General features: G+C 42.2%; 1 protein-coding gene across 1 annotated transcript in view; it reads left to right on the top strand.

Moving 5' to 3' along the window:
* The window catches only part of Rftn1 (raftlin, lipid raft linker 1), a 199,665-nt gene that overhangs the window by 95,054 nt on the left and 79,785 nt on the right, over window positions 1-24,826 (top strand). The window contains exon 4 of the mRNA XM_046453000.2: window positions 16,298-16,406. Within this exon, the coding sequence (XP_046308956.1) occupies window positions 16,298-16,406 (109 nt within the window). The remainder of the gene's footprint in view (window positions 1-16,297; window positions 16,407-24,826) is intronic.

Raw genomic sequence — 24,826 nt, 5'->3', positions numbered from 1 at the left:
AAAGATGGAACCATTTTTTTTTTTTTTACAAAGAGGTGAATGCTATAAATATGAATTAGCGGAGTACATCATTTCATTTGCTTCCTATTCATCGACCCTGAGTTGGAACTTAAAATGGCTACAAAGACTTTAAACACCAAATTAGTAGCTTGTATTCATACAACACCTGTTTCTGAGGGTCTGAGAGCACTTTGCTTCATTTGTGTGTGTGGTAAGTATTATAATTAATTCTCACTATGTCCTCACTGATGGTTGTTTTTGTTAATATTTGTTGAAAACATTGTGCGTTCGTCAGAGTTTTTACACTTGTGCTATTTCGTAGCTGAAAGGTTTTGTTATCTTCCTTTATCTCCCGTGTCCCACTTTATATCCTGGGAAAGTAAGGCTGAAGAAGTTATCAAGACTTACCAGTACTGAAGTATATGTGTGTGTGGCAGGGGGGCGGGGGGCAGGGAGGTGTGCAGTGACTTTAGGGCTTCAGTCCATCTTGAGGTTCATGGTACAGAACTTGGCACTTACAGGAAAGTCCTCAGAGAATTCCAAGAGTTCTCTAGACTTTGCGGTGACTGGGCCGTAGGATCAGAGGCCTTGTTAATCCTCAGACTGGGTTGGATATAGGGCTGCCACTACAGACCATTTGGAGCTCCCAGGGTGGCTCCATTCAGCATGCAGGTTGGGGCATATCAGTGTCTGCAAATGATGGCTCTAGGGCCATGAGTGCATTATTTTTTCTCTGCTCCTTCAAAATTGAAATGTGTTTATTAGGTGTCTGTTGTGTGTCCTCTAACATAGTAGCCTTTGTTAGAGAATGAGTAGACATGTTTCCCACCCCAGGGATTTATAATGTACCTAACTTGTGTCCTTGAAATGTTCATTCTCAAACTTGTATAGCTTAAGTCCCCAAGACTGCCGGCAAGAAACCTGGATCTTACTAGGAAAAACAACAACAAAAACCTTCTTGTGAAGAACATTCATGTTTGTAGGTGATGCGTAGTGGGATTTGTCATTTTGGGTAATAATTGCAATAGCAATTGTTTATTATTGCTGTGGCGGGCCTGAGTCTTTGTTCATTGCTTCGTCATGCATGTTATCTTTACTCTTGAAGCCAAAATAAATAAATGAGCCTTCAAGTGGTTTGCCCAGGTCAAAGTCTACACACTTCATGAGTGGAGGAATAAGGGTTCACTTTGGAATCTGTCTACTTCTAATACTACTCCTCTTTAATTTTTTTTTTTTTAACCATTGGTGGGTAGGGGTGGGATTAGGCTAAAGGTTAGTACAGAATTTCTCAACCTTGATTCTACTGTTGACGTTTTAGACCAGATAATTGCATCGAAGGATATTTAGCTGCATTCTGAGCATCTGTCAGCTAGGTGCTGGTTGGAAATGCCATATCCCCACCGTTATGACATCCCCAGATCTCCAGAGACTGCCAAATGTCTGCTAATGAATAAAACTGTCCCAGTTGGGAAACCACTGGGTGAGAGGCATAGAGGGTTTAAGCATTTTCCTCTAGCCAGCTTTGCCAACAGCATTTCTTGGGTTATCCTAACTTTGCCGCATCTGTGGAGTGAGGATCTCCATTTATGCCCAGCTCTGATTCTTAATTGTTGCTTTGCTATATTTACTGATTATTGCACTATTACCACACTGTGTGTAGTGTGCACACCCTGGGAATGGAATCTAGGGCCTTGCCCTTGCTAAGCACATGCTCTATCACTGAGCTACACCCTATCCCTTATGTCACGCTACTCTGACTATAATTTGTGGTGTATCTGGTGATAGAGCACTGTTCTACAGAACTTTGGCAACTTGTGTACATTGATTTCTTTCTTTTTTTTTTTTTTAACCATATAAAGCCTAAAGTAATCTTCTCCAGTTCATAGGAAAATCTTTTGAAATTATAATTACATTAACATACTAATTTGAGAATAATTTCCACCATGTATTTTCAAGAACATAAAATTTATTTCCAACAATAATATTGAACTTTATTTTAGAGCTTTGGTCGGAGATCACCTGCCCTGTAGGGATCAGGCAGCGTTCTAGGATCAGTCTGGGTTCAGAAGGATGCTTTCAATTAGGATCTCAGCAAAGTGGGTTTATGGATTGTTTTCTATAGTGTTTAAACCTCATGAAACATACTCATAGTTTTAAAGTTCTATTGGGTGATTGCAGGTTAAAGAGAATACATCCCTCTTTTCCCTCTCCCCCGCCCAAATACCTACTTGACCCTTCTTACTGTTTGCAAGAATTTTGTTAGAATGCTATCTATTCAGAGCTGACGTGAAGAAATTTAGGATTATCAAGAAGACTCTGAAGTGTGGATATACGAATATTAACAATGAATCTCATTTCAAGTGGACATTAGGCTTTAAGATATTACGTATTATGAACTTCTTGTGATCATTTATAGATAAAGCTTATTTTATCTGTTTCTCATCAGCTTTTTTTTTCTTTTGCTTTGTGTATGCTTTATAGCATATGTAAGTTGTTAGGTGTTAGTATAGTCATACTCAGGATTTTTTTTTTTTCTGATAGTGTGTTTTTAAAAGAAAATTTTTGGAGATAATTGATTCAAGAAACTTCTGGGCCACACTGGTCACTCCTGAAACATTTAGATCTTTGCTACTCAAAGTGTGGTCCCTGGACCAGCAGCATCAGTGTTGCCCAGAAGCTCCTTAGAAGTGGGTGCAGACCCTCAGCCCTGCTCCCAGACCTGGAATCAGGATGTGCATTTTAAGAGGATTCCATGATCAGTGGATACATTAAAGTTTGAGAATAGAGTTAAGCTCTGCTTTCCTATATTGTGGGTACTCTTTAAGAGCAACCACATACATTTAAATTCATTACACTTGAACAAAATAAAATTTAAAAAAAATTCACTTCCTCGGTTGTACTAGCCTCATTTCAGGTGTCCAAATAGCTAAATGCTTCTTGTTCAGACAGCACAAAAGTAGAACGTTTCAGTCACTTAATAGTCAGATGGTGTAGGCAGGAAGATCTAGAAAAGAAACGGTAAGCAAACTTGAATTTAGAACACATGCAGTAATGCAACTAGAGAAGAGACTTCCTGTCATGCAACTGGTCACAGCTCATGAGAGTCTTTTGAAGACCATTCAAGTGTAGCTGTCATTGTTTTTGTTTGCAGATATGTGACTTTTTCTGAATCAGCAAATGTCAGGAAGAGACATGCTTTTATTCAGTGTTCTGTTTGTGATAAAATATTAATTTGGGTATTATTACTCATGCTAGTTCTTTCTACTCCTTTCAAAGTAAAGGAGTAGCCTACAGGAGATCAGGATTGTGTCCAAAATCCCATTCTCTGGGACCTATCTCCTCTTTCCTGGAGCCCAGCTTGCTGTGGATTAAAATTCTTTCACAGCTATGTTATACGTGGAACATTGAGTTTAAGTGTGTTTGTTTTTTCTCTTGGCTTTGTAAGGCTAGTGGTGAACTCTGTGTCACGCACAGTTGCTTGATTTATCACCAGGGAGCCAGCCCTAACTGTAAGCATCGAGACAGGATGTGGCAAGATTTCTCTAGCATAAGTAGTAGTGTTGGATAGTTAGAAGCTCCTGGTGACAGACTGTGATGGCTCCCTGTGGGAGCGGTGAGGGCATCCGTTGCCTAACCTTTCCCCCTATTTCCAGATGCTCTGGTAGATACCAAACCCTTTCAACAGAAGTGGTAAGTGTTGTTGGTGAAAGAGGAAGGGAAAATGGGAGGAAAGCACAGTGACCCATCATGGATGCCTTCATTCTCCTCCCTCCCACTCCCTCCTCTGAACCCCCCCCCAATGGACTCCATAGTTAGATGCTTTATTTAAAGAGTCACTTGGATTTGTTTACTTGACTTCTTTTTTTCCCCTTGAGTATTTAAGTTTCACAATCAAGGGAAACTTTCGACTCCAGCAGCCTCATTTTATTTTTGTAGGTTCATTTTTTTTTAGAGTGGTCATTAAAAATTCTGGGAGATCTCTTCCTCATTGTACTAAAAATATCAAGGCAAACACCCATTTATTCCCCTTTCCACAATGACCACCCAACTGTAGGGATGAGAAATATCCCTCATCTCTCTCCTATCCAGCTACTCCCTCTACAAGAATCTTAGCTCACCTCGAAGCCCTGCCCTCCTATAACATTATTCCCTCTTCCTACATCATACTTGATGTCACCTACTTAATCATCTAAAATCTGTGTCTTGGTGTCTTCTAACAGCACTCATGACTCACCTTTACCAGAATTAAGGTGAGTCCATCGCATCTTTGTTACCCACTGCAGAGCCCTTCATCACGGGTTCATTCTTTTTTAAATATTTATTTATTAGCTTTAGGTGGACACAATATCTTTTATCTTTTTTATTTTTATGTGGTGCTGAGGATCGAACCCAGTGCCTCACGCATGCCAGGCAAGCGCGCTACTACTTGAGCCATATCCCCAGCCCCAACGGGTTCATTCTTAACAGTGAATTCATCCATGCAATTATTAGTTCATGACATTGATTCAGCTGAGTAACAAGCAGCCCCACCTTCATACACCTTTTTCTAAACTAGTATTATTTCCATCATATAATTCATGCTTCTTTTCCATCTAGATCTTTGCTAATTTCTGTTCTCAGTGCCTAGAATATCCAGGTAGTCATTGCCCCATGTCTAATTTCCACAGAGCCTCAAAGAAACAGTTCACATGTTCCTTGCTTTAAAAAAAATTCCCTGGTCCTTGATATTAGAAATGACTGAAGTCTCATAGCATTTTTGTTCACATATAGTTTATCTTTCCTTATGGACTGTAAGCTTCTTGAGGGCAGGATCTAAATCAGTGCCTTCAGTTTCTCATGTGTGGTTGGTGATCTAGCAACTGGTGGATAGATGAATGAATAAGTATATTTTTACTGCTGCTACTAACATATAAGTTCATGAAGATATATATAGCCTCTTTATTTCATTGATGAATCTCTTTCAGATCTATAAGCTAATTTCTTTCCCTGCTATCCCTTTTTTTAAAAAAAAAAATCTATCATTCTATTTGAACCCAGGTTGCTTTGGAGGAAAAATATAGCTTAGAATTTCTTCCTGTTTCCCAGAGATAAAAGAAAAAAAAATTTTTTCTATCAACTGACGTTTAGTAACTTTTTTTTCCTGGTTGGAGAAGTGCCCAGTAACTTAAGTTAGTGTTTATCACATTTCTTATGATTATTTCTAAATGAAGCAAAAATAACCCTGTTGATGAACTATACATTCTTTTTTCTTTTTATGAGTGAAATTTAAGACTTGCTTAGAGTCCTGGAAAAAGAAGACATTGTTTAAACTCATGGTCTTTGAAGTGAGTTAAGGGATTTATGTGTTGAAGTGAGACCTATTGCATGTTTATTATTTAAAAGTAATGTGTATGATAGTTTTTAGTCATGTGCTTATTATTTAAAGGAATAGTTTATAATAGTTTTTTGACAGGCATTTGCTTTTTACTAGCTTTAGATATGATCTGCCCATGAGATCAAAACATGTATTCGACTTACAAGTTGGCACTTTGTCACACTTGCTATAATTTGGGATGTTTAACGCACTCATACATGTTAATAGTATTTTCTTGGAAGTGTGTATTGTTAATGGCTTAGGGAAGGTTATGCCCCAGCTATGGAAAGTGGAATCGGGGGCTGTGTAAATGAACTGGTCACTGTCTTCTCTCTGAGGGCAAACCCTGCTGACTCATTACAATGGATGATATATCTGCGTTAGGTTTATGGGTTAGTTATTTTGATTATCGTACAATTAGATAATCTGTTTACTGTTATCCATGCCCTGGCATTCAGCCTTCCGTGGCTCACATTGGACTTTTGTATTTGTAACCCAGAGGCCACAGTCTGGTGTCAAAAGGACAAATTCAGTCCCAGAGACATTAAGCTACATACTACCAAAAAAACCAAACAAACAAAATGACAAAAACCAGTTTGGAGCCAAGATTTGACAGTTATATCCTAGATAAAAATATACAATTAAATTACTTCTTTTAAAACATTAGAAGATTTGGCAACCCTGGCCTGGAATTCCTAGTAATGGCTAGGGCATAAACTGCTCAGTTTTTGGTTTTGATAAGGAAAAAATTGTCTTTTTCTCATAGACATAGAAAGTTCCCCAGTATCTACAAAAGGCATTTGACCTTAAATTCGGGAAAGCCACAGAATACAAAGTCAATATAAAAAAAAAAAATCAATTGTATTTCTATCTTCTAGGAAAAAGCAGTTGTTTTGACAAGATCTAACCGAAGTTTAAAAATATCACTCTGGTTAAATTTGAATAGTTAGCAGTCTGTGGGGTACTCACAATACCTTTTAAGTTACTTTGGACTTCAGTATTCTAGCAGGTGGCAGTAGTCTGTTGGCCTAAAGTTATGGTGAAGATGGAGAACAGGTTGATTCCAGAAATGTTTGGAAGTGAAATCAACAGGACTTGGTGATGGATTAGACACCATTGAAGACAAGAGGTTTGAGGGATCATTGCTTTATTGACTTGTGCAAATGTTTGAAAGATAGCACAATTCATTGAGAAAGGGAATTCAATGAAAGAACTAGGCTTGAAACAAACATTATATGTTCGGTTTTAGATATAATCAGCCTGAGGTACCTTGGAGACTTTAAGAAAAGGAATCAGCTGGGCATAGTGGCATATTCCTATAATTACAGAGGCTAAGAAGGCTGAAGCAGGAGGATCACAAGTTCAAAGCCAGCCTCAGCAACTTGGGCCCCCAGCAACTCAGAGAGATCCTGTCTCTAAATAAAATATAAAAAAGGGCTGGGGATGTGGCTCAGTAGTTAAGTGCTGATCCCCAGTACCCCCTCCCCCCCCCCGCAAAAAAAAAATCAGATATGCCATTCAAAGGATCTAGTTTAGAGCAAAATATATAGCACAGAAAGCAAAATAGGTACTTAATACTGAGTCATGGGTCAAATCACCTGGGTAAGAAATGGTTAAGAAATGTAGAATGGAAAGCGAACAAAACCTAGGGTTGAGCTTCTAAGATCTCAACATTTACAGGCTAGTTAAGGAAGGAAAAAAAAGACATTATTATGTCTTAGAGGCAGAGAAAAGAGTCATCAAAAAACACCGTCTGAAAAAAACTGTACTCCAGAAATCATTATGAGTTGAAATTCAGAGATAGGGATAAAAATGAATAAATTTGGTTAAGCAAGTAAGAATCACTAAATAAAAGCAATTTTAAAAATCTCACATGAAATCCTACAGATTATTCTTTCAAAAGAATTTTAAATTGTGTTTAATGCCTTTATTCCTTGCCCTATACTTATTCTGATATTTTTTTCTTTTCCCGTATTTTTTTATTGGTACATTAGAGTTATATATAATGGTAGAATTCATTGCACATGATATAACAATGTAATTTGGAAAATATCTTTCCCTGTCCCTTTCCTCTTACCACCTCCTGGTCCCTTTCCTCTACTGATCTCCCTTCTATTTTCAGGAGATATCCCTCCGCCACCTTTCTTCTCTAGCTTCCATATATGGGGGCGAAAAACATGATCCTTGACCTGCTGAGTTTGCCTCCCACTTGCTAGGCAAGTGCTCCACCACCCAGCCCTACCACATTTTCTTTACCATTCATTCGTTGACAGACACCTAGGCTGGTTCCACATTCAGCTATTGTGAATTGTGCTGCTATAAACATGGGTATGCAAGTATCACTATAGTGTGATGACTTTAATTTTTTAGGATGAATACTGAGGGGTGGTGTAGCTGGGTCATATGGTGGCTCCATGTTTAGTCTTGAGGAATCTCCATACTAATTTCTATAATGACTTACTAATTTACAATCCCATCATCAGTGTAAAAGTGTTCCTTTTTTTCCTCATCCTTCCCAGCATTTATTACTGTTTGTATTCTTGGTGACTGACATTTTGACTGGTATGAAGTGAAATCTCAGTGTAATTTTGTTTTGGTACTAGGAATTGAACCCAGGGGCACCTGACCACTGAGCCACATCCCCAGCCCTATTTTGTATTTTGAGACAGGGTCTCACTGAGTTGCTTAGTGCCTCACCGTTGCTGAGGCTGGCTTTGAACTCATGATCCTCCTGTCTTGGCCTCCCAAGCCGCTGGGATTCAGGCGTGTGCCACCACACCCTGTGCCTCAGTGTAGTTTTGATTTGCATTTTCCTAATTGCTAACGATTTAAACATTTTTTATACATTTGTGAACTATTTGTATTTCTTCTAAGAACTATGTAATTCATTTTCCCATTTACTAATTTGGTTATTTTTGGAGTGTTAAGTTTGAGTTCTTTATATTTTGAATATTAATCTTATGTCAGAAGAATAGCTAGCAAAGATCCTGTGGGTTCTGTCTTCACATTATTAATTTAAATTGTTCAGTTTAATGGTTTTTCTGTTGTCCTCCTGTATTGGTCTGTTTTGTGTTGCTATAACAAAATAGTTGAGGTTGAGTACCTTATAAAGGAAAGAGATTTACTTAGCTCAGTTTTGGAGGTTAAGACTAAACAGCATGGCAAATAGCATCCTAGAAGGTGTGAGAGAGAGACAAGGTGAAACAAGGAGCAAGAGAGCCAGCAGGGACCTGTCTTGCTGTCTTTCTTTTATCTTTTTTCTTTTCTTTTCTTTTGAGAGCAGAGCCTCCAGTAAACAAATTATTCCCTACTGGGCCCCACCTCTTAGTTTCCACCTCTCATATCACCAAGCTGGGGTCCAAGCGTACAATATATAAATCCTCTGGGGATATGCTACAACTCATCCAAACCATGGCTCTCCCTAGCACCATGCTGGTGCCCACCATGTGTCACCAAACTTGTGCTTGGACTTCTATCATGGGACCTATTGCTCTCAGAAGTGGGAATGTGAGAGGGAGTTGTCCAATAAGTCTCTAGGAAAAAAAAAAGAGAGAACATATTTCTTGGTGGACTTTGCTATATTTTCATCAAAACAAAGTATGTGTAGCTGTTTTGTATGTCTGTGTGCATGGGGACATACATGCATGCATACATTCTTTCATTCTTGCCTGTGGATCTTTGTATTTGCCAAGCTTGTTGGACCATCTGGCTGCCTGGGGAATGACCACACAACCTTTAGCAGAAGTGACAGTTGTGATCAGGGAGGATCTCCAGGTTGGGCTCTGAGCTCGTGCAGTTTTTATTTCAGTTGTGTTTGTGTCTGAGTAACGAGGTCAGCGTGACACAGTGGAGGTGGTCTCCTATCGTGCTCTTAAACAATCTGACATCTGTGACTAGTGGAGTTGACATTTGAGATACTTCAGCACGTGGGCACAAGGGCTCTTGGCCTCCTACCTTGCAGTTAGAAAAGATTTGTGTATACATGCTCAGTGTATAAAAATACTTTTATATGTTTATTTAACAAGCATGTGGAGCATGTGTTTAATCTTCTTCTTAAATTATTTTTCTTAATGTTGACATTCTGTTTTGGTCCAAGTCCTAGTTATGTGTGTCCAAGAAATGAGGATGGTTTGGGATGATCAGAGTTCTGGAAATGGAGAGTGGTTGTGGTTTGCACAATATTGTGTATGTACTTTGATGACACTGTTATATACTTTAAAATGATTACAGTGGTAAACATGATGCATATTTTACCACATAAAATAATAAAACGTGAGGAAAGCAATAAGTTGGATAATACTGTGAGTTTTTCTGAGTGAAAGAAGCATACACCTTATACTCAGGTTTCATCTCTCTCTGGTCCTTTGACTTGAAGGTTTGTTTTCCTCTGAAGGTGGAAGAGTTTCATTCCTGGTCTCTGTAAGTCAATTTTTCTGTGTTTTCCAAGGACTCTTCCTATTATTTCCCAAGGAAAATATCCTGAGTGATGGATATAACACACCCAGGCTAGGAATAATTGTAGATTTAACAAAAAAGATACACAGATATTAAAGAGAATTCTCATATGCTCTTCACCAAGTTTCCCATCATCTATTAATATCCTGCATTCCCATAGTACATTTGTCAAACCAAAAAATTGACACTGGTACATTACTGCTAATTAAACTGCAGATTTTATTTGGATTTCATCAGTTTTTCTATTAATGTCTGTTTTCATTTCTGGGATCCAATCCAGGGTACCACACTGCATTTAGTTGTCATGATGGCTTCTTAAAAACTTAACTGGGGGCTGAGGCTGGGGCTCAGCAGTAGAGTGCGCTCACCTCACATGTGGAAAGCCCTGGGTTCGATCCTCAGCACCACATAAAAATAAAAGTCTTGTGTCCATCTACAACTAAAAAAAATTAGAAAAAAAAAAAAAACTTGGCTCTCATGTCTTAGCTGCATCTCTGTTGTCTCCAGCAGTCAGAGTCCCCGTGGTTCAGTGCCTGTGAACACCACGTTGCTTACACTCTTAAGAATTTGAATTCATTTCATCTTCATTCTTGGTATTCGAGATGATGCATCTCTGCTCAGTAATATCCTTTTATTCTTTCAGGAAATCCCATTGCAATGGTTGAGATTAGACCCCCCTTAGCTCCCCCGTACTGTGGACAGATGGGGCCCCCTGAAATAAGAGATGTTGTTTCTGAGAGATGTCACAGACCCGAGCTATTCTGAACCAAAAGGACATATAAATTTGACAGTCTGCCCACTTAACAGGATAATTACATAGCAAGTATAAAGAAATCTGTTTACTTCCATAGGATGGGTCTCTATGGGGATTTTAAAAAGATAAGTTGGAGAGGGCATTATAAGTTTGTTAATAGAAGCAATAGACAAGGTGGCTCATGCCCTCCTCTGGAGCACACTTCCTTGAATTACCTTCAAGGATAATATACCCTCTTCCTTTTCTTCCTTTTTTCCTAGTTACCCGTCCTTTGTTCTCTCTGCTGTTTCCTCCTCTTTTCTCCTTCACCTCTTCTAGGTACAGGGCCTCAAAACTCAGTCCTGGATTCTTATTAACAAAGATCTCATCCAGCTTCATGCTTTAAAGGCCCCCTGTAAGCTGTTGACTCCCAAGTTTTTATCTCTGGTCATCTCTGTTGAAGTCCAGATTTGAAAGACTTTCAGCTACACATTACATCTCCACTGGAATGTCAGCTGGCTAGGTCAATGTCAACACCTCTGAACCTGAATTAGCAATCGCCACCACTGCAAGCCTGGGCCCCCTAAGCCTTCCCCCTTATAGTGCGGCAATTTCATCCATTCTCCGGTTCCTAGGGCAAGGATCCTTGGGATCATTAGCTTTCTTCCTTTCACCCCCTAAAACCTTTCCACAGAGAAATTATGAAGATTCTATCTTGAAAATGTAGCCAGATTCCAGCCAGTCCACTCTGAGCCACCGTCTTCTCTGCTCTGGACCCCTGAGGTGGTCTCTTGTCTCCCTGCCCACAGCCAGAGAGAGCTTTTAAAAACTCAGCTTATGGTACTTAAATACCCTTCAGGGCTTCCCATCATTCCGTCTTCCCTATGGCTGTAGGTCTGCATTATCTAGTTCCTCATGGGCCAGGAGAGAGCTGCTCCCAATATTCCCAGAGTGAAGGACATTGCAGCCTGGTAAGTTACCTGGAGGCTCACCACTGGCAAATGACCCCTCGTCTAGTTAGCCCCAGGACCTGCAGCCTCCAACTAATAAATCTGGTGGGATTTACCAAATTGGGGCCGAAGAATAGTGAGGCAGTACATCTTACTGTTAGCCACGCTGTTCTCAGAGCACCTTTATTTAATTGGAGACCATTGGTGTTAAATTTCAGACAAGGTAGACTTGAGGGAGTTTTGCTGGTAGTCAATCCTGCATCTCTAGAAATGTGTTCTGTGCCCTTCCTTTTTCTTACTGTTTTAACTCAGATATCTCTGTCCTTGCCAGAAGTGGGGGCCATCTGGGCTTCAATACAGAGGAAGTATGGTGGCTTCCCATATCTTTTTCTAGGATTGTTATGATTTAGCTCTGAGGTATCCCCGAGAAGCATGTGTGAGGCAATGCAAGAAAGTTCAGGTTGGGTTAAGAGAGCCTTAACCTAATCAGTGAATTACTCCCTGGACAGGGGTTAACTGAGTGATAACTGTAGATAGGTACGGTGTACCTGGAGGAGGTGGGTCATTGGGGGCATGCTTTGGGGTATATATTTTGTCTCTTGTGAGGGGAACTGTCTCTCTCTCGGCTTCCTAGTTGCTGTGTCCTGAGCTACTTGCTTCCGTCACACTTTTCCGTTATGATGTTTTTGCCTTGTCTCAGGCCCAGAGCAATAGCTCCGGCTATCTGTACACTGAGACCGCTGAAACTGTGAGCCCCCAAATAACCTTTTCCTTCTCTAATTGTTTTGTCGGGTCTTTTGGTCACAGTAGTAGAATAGCTGGCTAAAACAGAAATGATACAATGGTATAAGGGCAATATAACTGGCATTTCCCCTTCCCTGTGGGAGGTAGCAGGAACCTGCTCAGCTGGGAGTTTCAGGTTAGCTCTTCTTCCTTAGAAACTTAATTGACTTCACAATCTCTCTTCCCTTCTGTGGTGGTTCCTTGGATGGCCACGCGTTGGCCCCTGAGGCCACTTCTAGGAGATGTTCATTTCTCTGCCCCAGGTGGCTCCTGCTCTCAGGTGTCTGGCTAGATCTTGTGGGTCTGAGTCTAAGTGTCCATCAGCAAGAGGCCTATTCTGAGCACAGCATTGCCAAGTCCTCTGCCTCAGGAACAATATTAGTTTTCTGTGCTCTGAAGTGAATTCTGCCATACCTAGGGGCTCAAAACAAATGCATTGATTATCTCACTATTTAGATAGCCCAACTGGGTGATGATCCACTTCCAAGCTCCCTGGAAGGGTTGCTGACAGTTTATTTCCTTATAGTCATGGAACTGAGATCCTATATTCTTGCAGTTATGGGCCAGGGGCTACCCACAGTTCCTTGCCATGTGACCTCTCACAACATGACAGTGTCCTCCTTCAGGGCAGCTAGGGGAATCTCTAGCTCTAGCCTGCAAAGTGGAGTCTTAGAATAGAATGTGGCCAGAGGAGTGGCAACCCATCTCCTTACCCTGTGCCACTGAGTATGAGCAAGTCCTAGGTCTTGTGCCCACTCAGGGGAGGGGAATGCTCAAAGGTGTGGACTCAAGGAGGTGAGAACCGTTGCAGGGGTCACCTTAGGAAGTGTGTACCTTGGCAACCACATTGCTTCCCCACCTGGTGCCCAGGAGCCCTGTAGGCAAGCTTTGCTAGTGGATCCTCCTATAGAGTTAGTGGCAGGGAGAGAGGGTGTTTGTGTAACTGCGACCATCAACCAAACTCTCGCCCCTCCTGGGCCACAGCTGTACCCTCATGAAGCATAGACTTCCAGGGCAGCAGGTGTATGTCCTCAGAGGATTCAGGGACCCTTACCACCTCTTCCTCAGTGTCATCATCCTTTTATTTCAAATTGAGGTGCAAATTCCTAAAGGTAAGGGAAGGCTTACCAGTTGCTCATAATGTTCTTCCAGTGTGCACTGGGTTTGCTTTTCCAAGAAACCATCTGCTGAGATATAATCTATTCAGAGTACATGTAGAAAATTTGTAATTTCTGTTCTTGTTGATCCTCGTCCTCCTTCAGTTCAGATGTGACCGTGGTGATTATTCTGTGACATGAACCAGAGCTGCCTTTATTGTTATAGAACTTTTTCCAGAACCAAAGATAGTAGCTATTAACTTCTCCTGTGCTAAAGATCATTCCTTATGAATCTGGGTTATGGGTTGCTTACAGAGAAACTCATCTTCTCTCCAGTTGTTTTATGATTGTTTTGCTGAGTGGATATGGCACTGACTTATTTTTTGTGTATGTGTGTGGTACCAGGAAGTGAAGCTGGCGTGCGGTGAGGGTGCTCTACCACTGAGCCACCTCCCCCTGCTCTTCTTTTTTTTTTTATGTTGAGATAGAATCTCACTAAGTTGTCCAAGCTGTCCTCAAACTTATGATCCTTTTGCCTCAGCCTCCCCAGTTGCTGGGATTATAGGCATGAGCCACCATACCCAGTGTATGGATTGGCTTTAAAATGATTAAAAATTTTCAACCTAATCATTTAAAATCTCAGTGATATTTATCACATTGTAGAGTCTGACTCTAGTCTCCATGTGACAGAATACCTCAGATTTTACATTGAGAACTCCCAGCCCTATCCCAATCTTTGTTGTTTGAGACCCCATATGATACATATGACAGCAAGTCTTGGCTAAGTGTTCTCTTTTAAAGTCTGGACTCTTGTGTTCTCATTTCTCCCTCTTAGAAGATCTAAAACAGGAGCCTAGTCTCTGACCAAGTATTAAGGCAAGAAGGCTAAGGTTCAGAATTGAATTATTCTGTTGGAATTAGTTTATTCCAGGTTAACCAGTTTAGAATCATTTTTAACCAGTTTAGAATCATTTATTCTTTTACATTTCAAACATATGCACCTCATTACTGTACCCATGTGACATGTGACAGAATACCTCAGATTTTACATTGGGATAGGGCTGGGAGTTCTCAATCTTTGTTGTTTGAGACCCCACATGATACATATGACAGCAAGTCTTGGCTAAGTGTTCTCTTTTAAAGTCTGGACTCTTGTGTTCTCATTTCTCCCTCTTAGAAGATCTAAAACAGGAGCCTAGTCTCTGACCAAGTATTAAGGCAAGAAGGCTAGGGTTCAGAATTGAATTATTCTGTTAGAATTAGTTTATTCCAGGTTAACCAGTTTAGAATCATTTTTAACCAGTTTAGAATCATTTATTCTTTTACATTTCAAACATACGCACCTCATTACTGTACCCCAGAAAGGATACATTAGAAGGAAAAATTTTTAAAAATATGCTATTGAAGTTTGCTTACCGAGCCACAGTTGCACACCTGCGGAAAAGCAAATCCTCTTTCATTTTTTTCGTTTTTAAATTTCATGTAAATCATACCCAGATGGTTAATGGTAGCATAAATTGCTTTTAATGCTACATAAGAATCTTGGAAATTCATTTAAAAAAATTGTAAAAACCTACATTCAGAAACTGGTGAGATGTCTGTCTCAGAAGTGCAGTGTGAAGAATTGTCTGACCAGGAGTGGCAGGGGCCCCTTTTCTGTGGAGCGGGAGTGGCTGGGAGGCCCCTGCTCACCCCTCTAACAGGGCAGAGTGGTTGTGTATTTGGTGTGAGCCCTGTACTGGGAGCCCAGAGCCCTGGTCTCCAGCCTTCTCGGGGACAGGGTGTGTCCTGTTGATCTCTAACTGCCCCTCTTTGTTTTGTGGTTGGGCCAGTGGAATCCCCTTCAATTTCCCACAACTGTGTGGTTTCCAGGAGCTCCCCAGACCCACCCTGTTGGTGTCATTTAGAAGCCTGAGAAGGGATGACTCTGAAGAGTGAGGCTCACCTCGGTGACCGCTTGCTGCTGGTTCTCCTGAATGGCGTACAGGATTGAGCTGTGAGCTGTACATGTCTCCGTGGTGGGGATGCATGGAGAGGCCCTGTGTGCAGAGATGGCAGGGCATGCTGGCAAGCCTCTCCCCAGACCAAAAGCCTTTATTTCACACCACCCTTCACAGTCAGTTGTCCCAGAATTTCTACCTTGAGTTGCCTCATGGTCTTTCTTTGAAGCATTTTTTAATTTTGAGAGATGTTGCCAGATTGCCCTCTGTAGGGGTTGAACCTTTTCAAAGTCTTTTTAAAATTAATTTTCCAAGTGATATATGATTATGTTCTCTTAATTAAAAAATGTAGAAATTTATGACTAAAGTGTCTTCCACCTAAATCCTAGGTCCTAACTAGACCCTCCCCATGCCTGGAGGTAACTGCTGTTATTGGCTTGGAGTGTGTCTTACTAGGTCTTTTCCTGTGCCTTGGAAGATAGAATCCAATGGGTCATATGTTCCTGGAGTGTCTGTGTGTTGCTTACTGTATAAGCCATACTATACTGAACCTACCATTCTCTAGTGAGGTTTTCCATGTCTTGGAGGTCGTCTTATGTCATAGAACTGTATATATTCTTTGAGTTGTGGACCATAAATTATTTTTTAGCTGTTTTCTGGGGAAAAAAAGACAGGGGGGCTTCATTAAACATTCAGTGATTTCTTTCTTGGCTGGTGGGGGGGATACAGGAGACTGAACTTGGGGGCACTTGACCACTGAGCCACATCCCCAGCCCTATTGTTTGTATTTTATTTAGAGACAGGGTCTCACTGAGTTGCTTAATGCTTTGCTTTTATCGAGGCTGGCTTTGAACTCAAAATCCTCCTGCCTCAGCATCCTGAGCTGCTGGGATTACGGGCGTGTGCTGCGCCTGGCCCCCTGATTTAAAACAAACAAACAAAAAATATCCTGCAACATCTTAGTCTTTGTGTATTTCTCTTTTCAGATCTCAGAAGACTGATCTTCACAGTGAAGGTTACATCTTGGAATTAGATTGCTGTTCCTCCTTAGACCACTTGACAGACCAAAAAATCATCCCAGAGTTCATTAAGAAGGTGAGTGCTGTGGGCAGGACTCAGTCCCTCAGGTTCACAGAGCATCTGCCTGAGTGACCAGTCAGGCGAGCAGGTTTGGGGATGATCAGACACACTCCAGAGGCCTTGGGGGGAGCTGCGACCTAGACCCCTGACCAGTGCTCCTAGGGAGCTTCTGTTCCCACACATGGCTCAGGCTGTAGTTGACTCTGGAAAGGTGGCTGCCCCCTCCATCCCAGGCTGTCAGCACCCTGAGTTGTGTCTTTTAGGGCTAGAATGTTGCTAACAGCATCAGACCTGCAGGCCCACTGTTGGGTCTTTGTCTCAAACCTTCAAGGTGGTGCGAGTTCCCAGATCCCATGTCTCCTCCAATTTTTGTTGCCACCAGCTCAAAAATTGAGCTAGTATGGGGACATGCCAGACTTCATGGCCACTGACCTGTAGTTACATCAGGGAGAATTCCCTGCTAGAGGCAGGGAATTCTCATCCGCCCAGCAGTATGTCTAGTTTTGAGCTTGTCTTTATGCCATATGAGATTCTGTGCCTAATTGCAGGGTCCACTTGAGTTTCTGTACAACATTTACTGCAGAAAGAATGTCCTTGCCCAAAACTGGGCTGAGAATTTTTTAGTGTTTATCCTTCGTTACCCAGTCTTCCAAAGTATAGCTGTGAGTCACTTAATGATGGGTATGTGTTTGAGAACTGCGTCACTGGGAGATTTCTCACTGTGCAAACATCATGGAGTGTACTTACACTAACCTGCGTGGTGCAGGTCTGAAACTCAACAGGGCCTCTTAAAAACCATGGAGCATGAGTCTGCTGCAGGCATCACATGGCACACATTTTACAGTAAACTTTTAATTTTATCTAAGTAAATGAGGTACGCTATAAAATAAAGATAAAATATGGTTTGTTAAATGAACCACTAACATAGTCATTTATTATCCATTTTATGTACTGTTTGTATTTATGTGATTTACTTCTACAGGACTGATAGTGCAGTAGGTTTATTTATACCAGCACCGGCACAAACATGGGAGAGTGTGGTTCTGTGATGTTAGGGTGGCTATGGCATCAGTAGGCAATAGGAGTTTTTCCATTATCATCTTCTGGTACCACAGTGATATATGTAGTCTGTCACTGACCAAAATGTCCATGACTGTAATTGACAATTCAGTGCCCTGTACAGGTAGATGTTGTTTGTTTGAGGCCCAATCAGCCAGTTAGTGAATTCATTAATAGCATTGGCTTTGAACTTTGGGCCAGGATTTAGAGAACAAACTAATAGCTGTGGTGCCTCCTTGGCATTGTCTTAGTGGGCATACAGACCCTGCTGATGAGCATTGCCAGGAGGGAAGCAGCTGGGCTGAGGAGCAAGTGGATGCCAGGTCAGGTGTGGACCAGACATCTGGACAGTGCCTCAAGCTGAGGTGGGAGGATGAGGCAGAGTCCATGGGGCAGCAGCTATGCTGGGGCAGGCTGGGGCGCCTCCAAGCAAGGCCTGACACAGGGTGAGTGGAATCAAAAGATCGGAAGTGGAGCTGGGGTTGTGACTCAGTGGTAGAATTTTGCTTAGCTCATGTGAGGCACTGGGTTTAACCCTCAGCACCACAGAAATAAAAAAGGTATTGTGATCACCTACAATTAAAAAAAATTTTTAAAAGTAATTTAAAAGTATCACAAGGGCCACTATAAAAACAGGTGATTGGGACTAGCAAGAGAGCGCTGGCACTTGGCTGTTTTTAAAAACAACAAAAAGTGGGAAGTCATTGTGAGGAGTTTTGCAAATGAAATAGTTAAAGGATATTTGTTTTCTTCCTGACCTCTCAACATCTATTGAGTATTCACTGTCCCCCCGCAGGGCCTTGGTAATAACCACTCCTATGGATAAAAGCTAAGACCTGTAGATCAGGAATCAGATAATGTCTTAGGTCAGAATTTCTGGTACTTCTGCTAAGATGATGATAGAACTCAGATGATGGTTTGGGAATGGGGGGGATGTAGGTTTTGTTTACATACGCCTAAGTTTGAGAACACCCGTGTTTTCCTGACTCACGTAGATGTTGTATAAATAGGGCCATCCTTTTTGGATTGCTGCAATTACTGTTCCCTAGTCAACTTGGGTGCGGGCTCCTGGAGCAGGAAATCGCTTGATGGTCTGAAGGCTGAGGAGACATAATTTTGAAAATGGGTGTTGTAATTAAGGATGCGATGCTTGGAATATATGAGGAATGTCTGGATAAGATAAGGACCTGAGGCTCTCTCTATTTTATCAAATATGCTCTTGGAAAACAAGTGATATTGTGCCTTGATCTCAACCAAACCAGACCATCACAGGACTGACCATTGCATTGTACCTGTATGGGTGTTAAAGAATCCATAGTCTAATTTATGGGCCACTTGGATGCCATGTTCCTCTTATACTGGAGTAGAGATGGACATCTTTCCAACAGAAGATAGCCCCAAAGTTATGGGTTTTATGCCCTGGGGGACATTAGCCAGTCTTATGGTTTGGATATATGGTATCGTGCAAAAGCTCATGTGGCAGAGCAGCAATGTTCAGAGGCCAAGTGATTAGGTTGTGAGAGCTATGACCTAATCAGTGGGTTAATCCATTTGATGGATTAATAATTTGAATGGATTACTGGGTGGTAACTATAGGCAGGTGGGGTGTGGCTGGAGGAAGTGGGTCACTGGGGGTGTGCTCTCGGGGATCATATTTTGTGCCTGCCTCCTAGTGTTCTCTCTGCTTCCTGGCTGCCCTGAGCTGAGTAGCTTTCTTCTTCCATGCCCTTCCACTATGATGTTTTGCCTTATCTTGGACCCAGAGCAATGGAATTGGTCAACCATGAACTGAGACTTTTGAAACCATGAACCCAAAATAAACTTTTCTCCTCGAAGTTGTTTTTGACAGGTATTTTGGTCAATGACCAACAAAAATAGCTTTTTTGAGATTTTTATCCCAGAATCTTTTTTTACATTCATTAGTGTGCATGGGTGTACATACCAGTATCCGAAGACTTTAGTTAATTTGTTCAATAAATGATTGACACCTGCTCATTCTGTATTTGTATAAGAATTCTGTTTTTAACATTTGGAAATGGTATGTTTTAGAGCTCACTGTGACACTCTGCTACTGTTGTACCCTTGGCTTCCATATAAAAATTATTGGATTGGGTCAGACTAGACAACTTGCACAGAAGGGCAGCTCTGAGATTTCTGATCTGGAGCTCATCACCAGATGTGTATCCCTGAGTCTCTTGCCTCTCAACAGAAGGGTGATTTATGATCTTTGCTTCCTTGGAGGAGCCAGCTCTGTTGAGGTCACCCCATCACTTACCCCCACCCTGTCTGGATAAGATCTGGGCTTGGAAGGATTCAGCATCTCTGGCTGTCAATCTGGGCTTTAGATTCTGGGCCAGTGGCCTTGACAACTCAAGAAGATGGACAAAATGATGTGACTGGGTGTGTTTCCCTCTGCTCTTCTTTTCTGTCTTTGGACACAATTTCTAGAGAGAACACCACCTCTGTGTGCAAAGAGCAGAGGAAATCTAAGTGCTCCTCTCCAGGGCCTGCAGCTATTCCAGTGATAGCAGAATTTTGTGTGTAAATTTTCCTGTCATTACACAGGTAGAAGAACACAGGTGCTTCCTGAGAAGTAGACTGAAAGCCATTTGTTCTTTCTTGTAAATATTTAATGAATAGCTTAGGCCCTGTTTACATATGTATGGTGACACTTGTTAATTGCCATTCAGTTAGGCCAGATGAAGCTGTGTCGCTGGCTGCTATAGCTTGCGGTCATTGCTTTTTACGTGGGTCATTATTTTGTGTGAAATAATGACTCCCGTTCCAGTGACAAGTACATTTGTCTTAGGATGAGATGGTAATTAACTCATTGTACCACCGTTCAGGATAAGCTCATATTCTTCTCTGCCCACTAGAATTAAACCCATTAGATTTTTTTTTTCTTCTTAAGAACAGTGTCCTGATATTTTTTTTTTGCACCAAATGTTTTAAATTGGCCAGAACCTTTGACTATAGAACATGAATAGAAAGGGGGAGAGGAGAGTTCATTATTTCTCATAATTAGGAAAAATGGTCATTTGTATCTGTGTCGTGTAAAATTAGCTGGAGATGTCACAATTCACAGCTCCTCTCCATCATGGTCTTTTCATGGAGCGTGAAGTTGTGTTAAGGTGACTCCTTTTCCTTTGTAGTCATGAGGTCTCTGGGTTTGGCTGGTCAGATGACATCCGGGTTACTGTGTTTTGTTTATCCCGCTGTGTTTCAGCTAGCCGGCCTTTATGGAAATTATTTATTATGGACCACAGAACATTTAAAACACAGGGTTATGACAGAGTTGGGGAGAATGTTTTCCAAGCCCCAGAGCTTGGGTGCTCAAGGGATGAAGACTTGAGAGGCTATGGAAAGCGATAGTGTCCCCAGAATTCCTCTGGGATGAGGACTTGGCCCTTGTTCCCCCAAGGTACATCTGGAGGCTGCCTTGTGTGGCTGGTAGGTCTGTGGGAGCCTGCTGGGACTTCCTACTCTTCGGGGATCCCAGAGGATCATCAAGAAGACTGATAGAGTGAGGAGTCTGTGTGTTTATTCCAGTGACAGGACAGTCTTTACAGCTTCTTGGAACAGTGCATATATGTTTGGAAGGCACTTTAGTTTTCAGATTCATTCATACATTTTCTCACTTGTGCTTCACAATAATTCTTGTCAAGAAGCCAGGGTGGCAGTGATATCTTCTTTCTAGACACAAAGAAACTAAGCTAGGAGGGGACGAGGGCTCTGCCCAGGGGCTAGGACTGATAACTGATGGAGCCTGGATCCATCCCCTCCCTTGGACAGGCCTCAGTGGGCAGAAGAGGGACTTGGGAGCAGCGGGAAGGTTGTTTGGCCAGGTAGGCTGGGGAAGTTTGGGGAAAGGCATGGGGTGAGGGATGGATGCTCCAAGGGGCTGAGGGGGAGGCTCACGGTGCCATCCTGGTGTGGACAGGAGCATGAAGGAAGGCCTGGGGTTAAGAGTGAGCCAGGTCTTTTTGGTATTGAGTGGATAAAGGGTAAAGGGAGTCTGTCCTGTCGGGGTTCTTTTGATTATCTGGAAAGGCCCCACTCGGCTGAGCTCAAGTGAGTCGGATGGAATTTACCATGAGGATGCAGGAAATGACATAGAGTCCCAGGACAGTAATACAGGAGACTTAAATATGGACCAGCATTTTTTTGTTTTGGGGGTGTTTTTTTTTTTTGTGTGTCAGTAGAGCGGAACCTAAGGGGAAAGCACTTTGCATGCATTATACCCATGGCCCTTATCACACTCCTAGGAAGTCTTATCCTCATTTGACAGGGAAAGAAACTGAGGCACAGATCCATTCTACCCAAAATTGTAACTGTTAACAACAGGTCTGGGATTTGAACCCAGCCTTTCGGACTCTGAGACCACACTCATGGTCATTTGGCTATTCCACCTCTCCTGCATCATATGTCCCTCTTGGGGCAAAGAGTGATGCTTTCTGAGCCTGAATGTGAGGTTGAGCATGACAGGCAGGTAGGTAACCTGTGTCTGGTGCACAGCTGGGGCTCTGAGCCTGGGTGTCCATGTTCTCTGGATGGAAGTTGCCTCATCCCACTCTTGTCCAAGCAGGACTTGGGCTTGTGCTTTCAGGCCCTCAGCATCGGGCTGTGTTCCCGGGAGTCACTTCCTTATATGGTAGAACCCATGACCCAAATGATCTACTTAGGAACTAGGTGTGTCTTACGCTGAGACTTTTCGGGGAAACCGAGGCCCATCCCTGCCTTGTCTGGTGCCTGGGGAACACGTGCTCAGAAGCTTGGTGGCCTGGACTAAACAAGATGCATTGCCCTTCAGACACCCAAATGCTGCTGTTGCTGCCCCAGCCTGCACACACAACCCAATTTCTAAAATCTCAATGGTTCCTCTTAATGCAACATAATCTCCAGGATTATAAAACCTTATCCACAGTATATGAATGACTCCTTATTTACTCTCTGGTTGATTATTGAGTATTCAGAGCCTTGTTTCTATAAGTGCAGTGCACAGTCTTAATTTTAATTAGCATAAGACGTTGGTTCAGAGTGAACATTGTTACAAAGGCTTTCCTCTCTTTACTGTACCCCCATCAACTCCCAAACCAAGAGAATGGTGGTGTTTAAAATAGAAATCTGGTGAGAGTTGGGAGAAAGTGAAAGAGGTGGGATGTTTGCTGAATCCTGGAAATGAGGGTATTCTGAGTGTGTTAGAAAGCCAGAGGCTGGCAGAGGTCTTGCTGGGTGGGGGAGTCTTATTCACTGTTGTGTCTCCAGAACTAAATCAAAGTTTATCAAGTCAGTGGATAAATTAAGAAGAATTTTGAGGAAAAATCATGAAGACTTTGTATCACACAAGGGAGGAGAGGAGCCTAAGAGGATTTGGGGACACTGAGATACAAGGTGGGATCACCTATGAGGATGGGCATGAGCCTTTTGCAGGTAGAAAGGTGGTAAGATTGGTGATGGACATGTCAAGGTATCAGTGAGACCCTGGAGGGAACATTCCAGAGATTGTTGTGGCTTTGGGGATAGAACTTAGGAGGAGGCTAGGATTGGAGATGCAGTTGCAAACTCAGGAGGCCAACAGGAGCCAGGCAGGTGAAGACAATGAGGAAACGTGAGGATGTGTTGTCTGGACGGCATGAGCCCGTCCCAAGGGGCAGCCACTCCTGGGCAACACAGCTCATTGTCACCTGGTGGAAATATATAGCCAGCATTATGAGATTTTTTTTGTTTGGTTGGTTAGTTGTTTGGCTTTGTTTTCAAGAAGTTGATGGTGTTTATCTTCTTGTTGGGAAGTCTCTTGGTTTTTTTAATGTGAGCCCAAAGATCAATTTTAGAAATACTGCAAGATTTAGACCAGAATTTTTCAAACTGTCTGCAGTAAAGGAACAGGTTTTTTTTCCCCCCAGTACGTTACAAAGCAATATTTTTGTGTCACTCGGAGGAGAAAAAGAACTTTGACAAAGTAGGAGGGGAAATGGAAGAGCGGGATGTTGCGGAATTCGAGGGAAGAGCTTGCCTCAAGAAACCAGAGCTGGGTATGGTGGTGCACAACTCTAATCCCACTGACTTGGGAGGACTGCAAATTTAAGGCCCACCTGGACAACTTGGTGAGACCCTGTCTCAAAAATAAAAAGGGCTAGGGTTGTAGCACAGAGATAGAGAGTGCTCCTGGGTTTAATCCCCAGTACAAACAGAACCAGATAACAGTTTTTAAATTGGGAAAACACTCAAGTCAGAAGGACCTATTAGACTTGGGTGTTACCCCAAACCTCAGTCTTGCAAGAGTGATTGTTGTGGGTGGGGGGTCACCCTCAGGAGCTGCCCTGCCAGAGTTTAGGAGTAACTATATAGAGTTAATCTATATAGTTGGCCTGGACTAAGCAAGATGCATTGCCCTTCAGACACCCAAATGCTGCTATTGCTGCCCCAGCCTGCATACACAATCCAATTTCTAAAATCTCAATGGTTCCTCTTAATGCAACATAATCCCCAGGATTATAAAACCTTGTCCACAGTGTATGAATGACTCCTCATTTACTTTCTGGATGATTATTGAGTATTCAGAGCCTCATTTCTATATGTGCAGTGCAGTCTTAATTTCAAATAGCATAAGACGTTGGTTCAGAGTGAACATTGTTACAAAGGCTTTCCTGTCTTTACTGTACCCCCATCAACCCCCAAACCAAGAGAATGATGATGTTTAAAACAGAAATCTGAGAGTGGTGAGAGAGAGTGGTGGCTGCAACAGGTCCAGGTAGAAGGAAATCATGTTTTAAGGTAAGAGATTTGAGCCCTTTTAAAGCTGGAAATTCTAGAAGTGAGGGAAAAGTTAATAAAGTCAGAGATGATAAAAGATGGAGACTGGCCAGGGTGGGATGAGATTGCAGAGGGGGCATCTGCTGTGCACTTGGGAATGGACACCCCTTCCTTTGTGTGGCAGGGAGGAGGTAGGAGGAAGGTTACAGGCTTCGATTTTCATGGTGGGGGAGATGATGGAAGAACTACTACCCGGAGGCCTCCTTTTTCTTATAAGGTTCCTCTCCCCAGCCCTAGTGTTTCTTGATCCTCTGACCTCCTGCTATTTTTATTGTCCTGTGATCTTTCTGGTCTGTCCATAGAGATTAGCTGAAGTCAGCTTGAGCCTACAGGGAGGCAGGAGGTCGTGAGCTTGGATCAGTCACTCCCTAGAAAAGGGGATATGTTCTTGCATTTCATTTCTTCCTCCTTTGCATGAACCCATGACCCGTACCACTGGGTTAGAGCTTATTCTTGTTTCTCTGAAAGGATCTTGCGAGGCCTGTTCTGTGGCAGTATGGACATCCCTTAGCCAGTATGGGTCCTGTCCTGGTCCCATGAAGCTTACAGTCTAGTGGAGAACA

The sequence above is a fragment of the Marmota monax genome, unplaced genomic scaffold, assembly GCF_021218885.2.
Source record: "Marmota monax isolate L192 unplaced genomic scaffold, Marmota_monax_Labrador192_F-V1.1 WCK01_AAM20220418_F8-fsc00042, whole genome shotgun sequence".
NCBI lineage: Eukaryota > Metazoa > Chordata > Mammalia > Rodentia > Sciuridae > Marmota > Marmota monax.
This window is presented reverse-complemented; position numbering and strand designations above follow the sequence as displayed.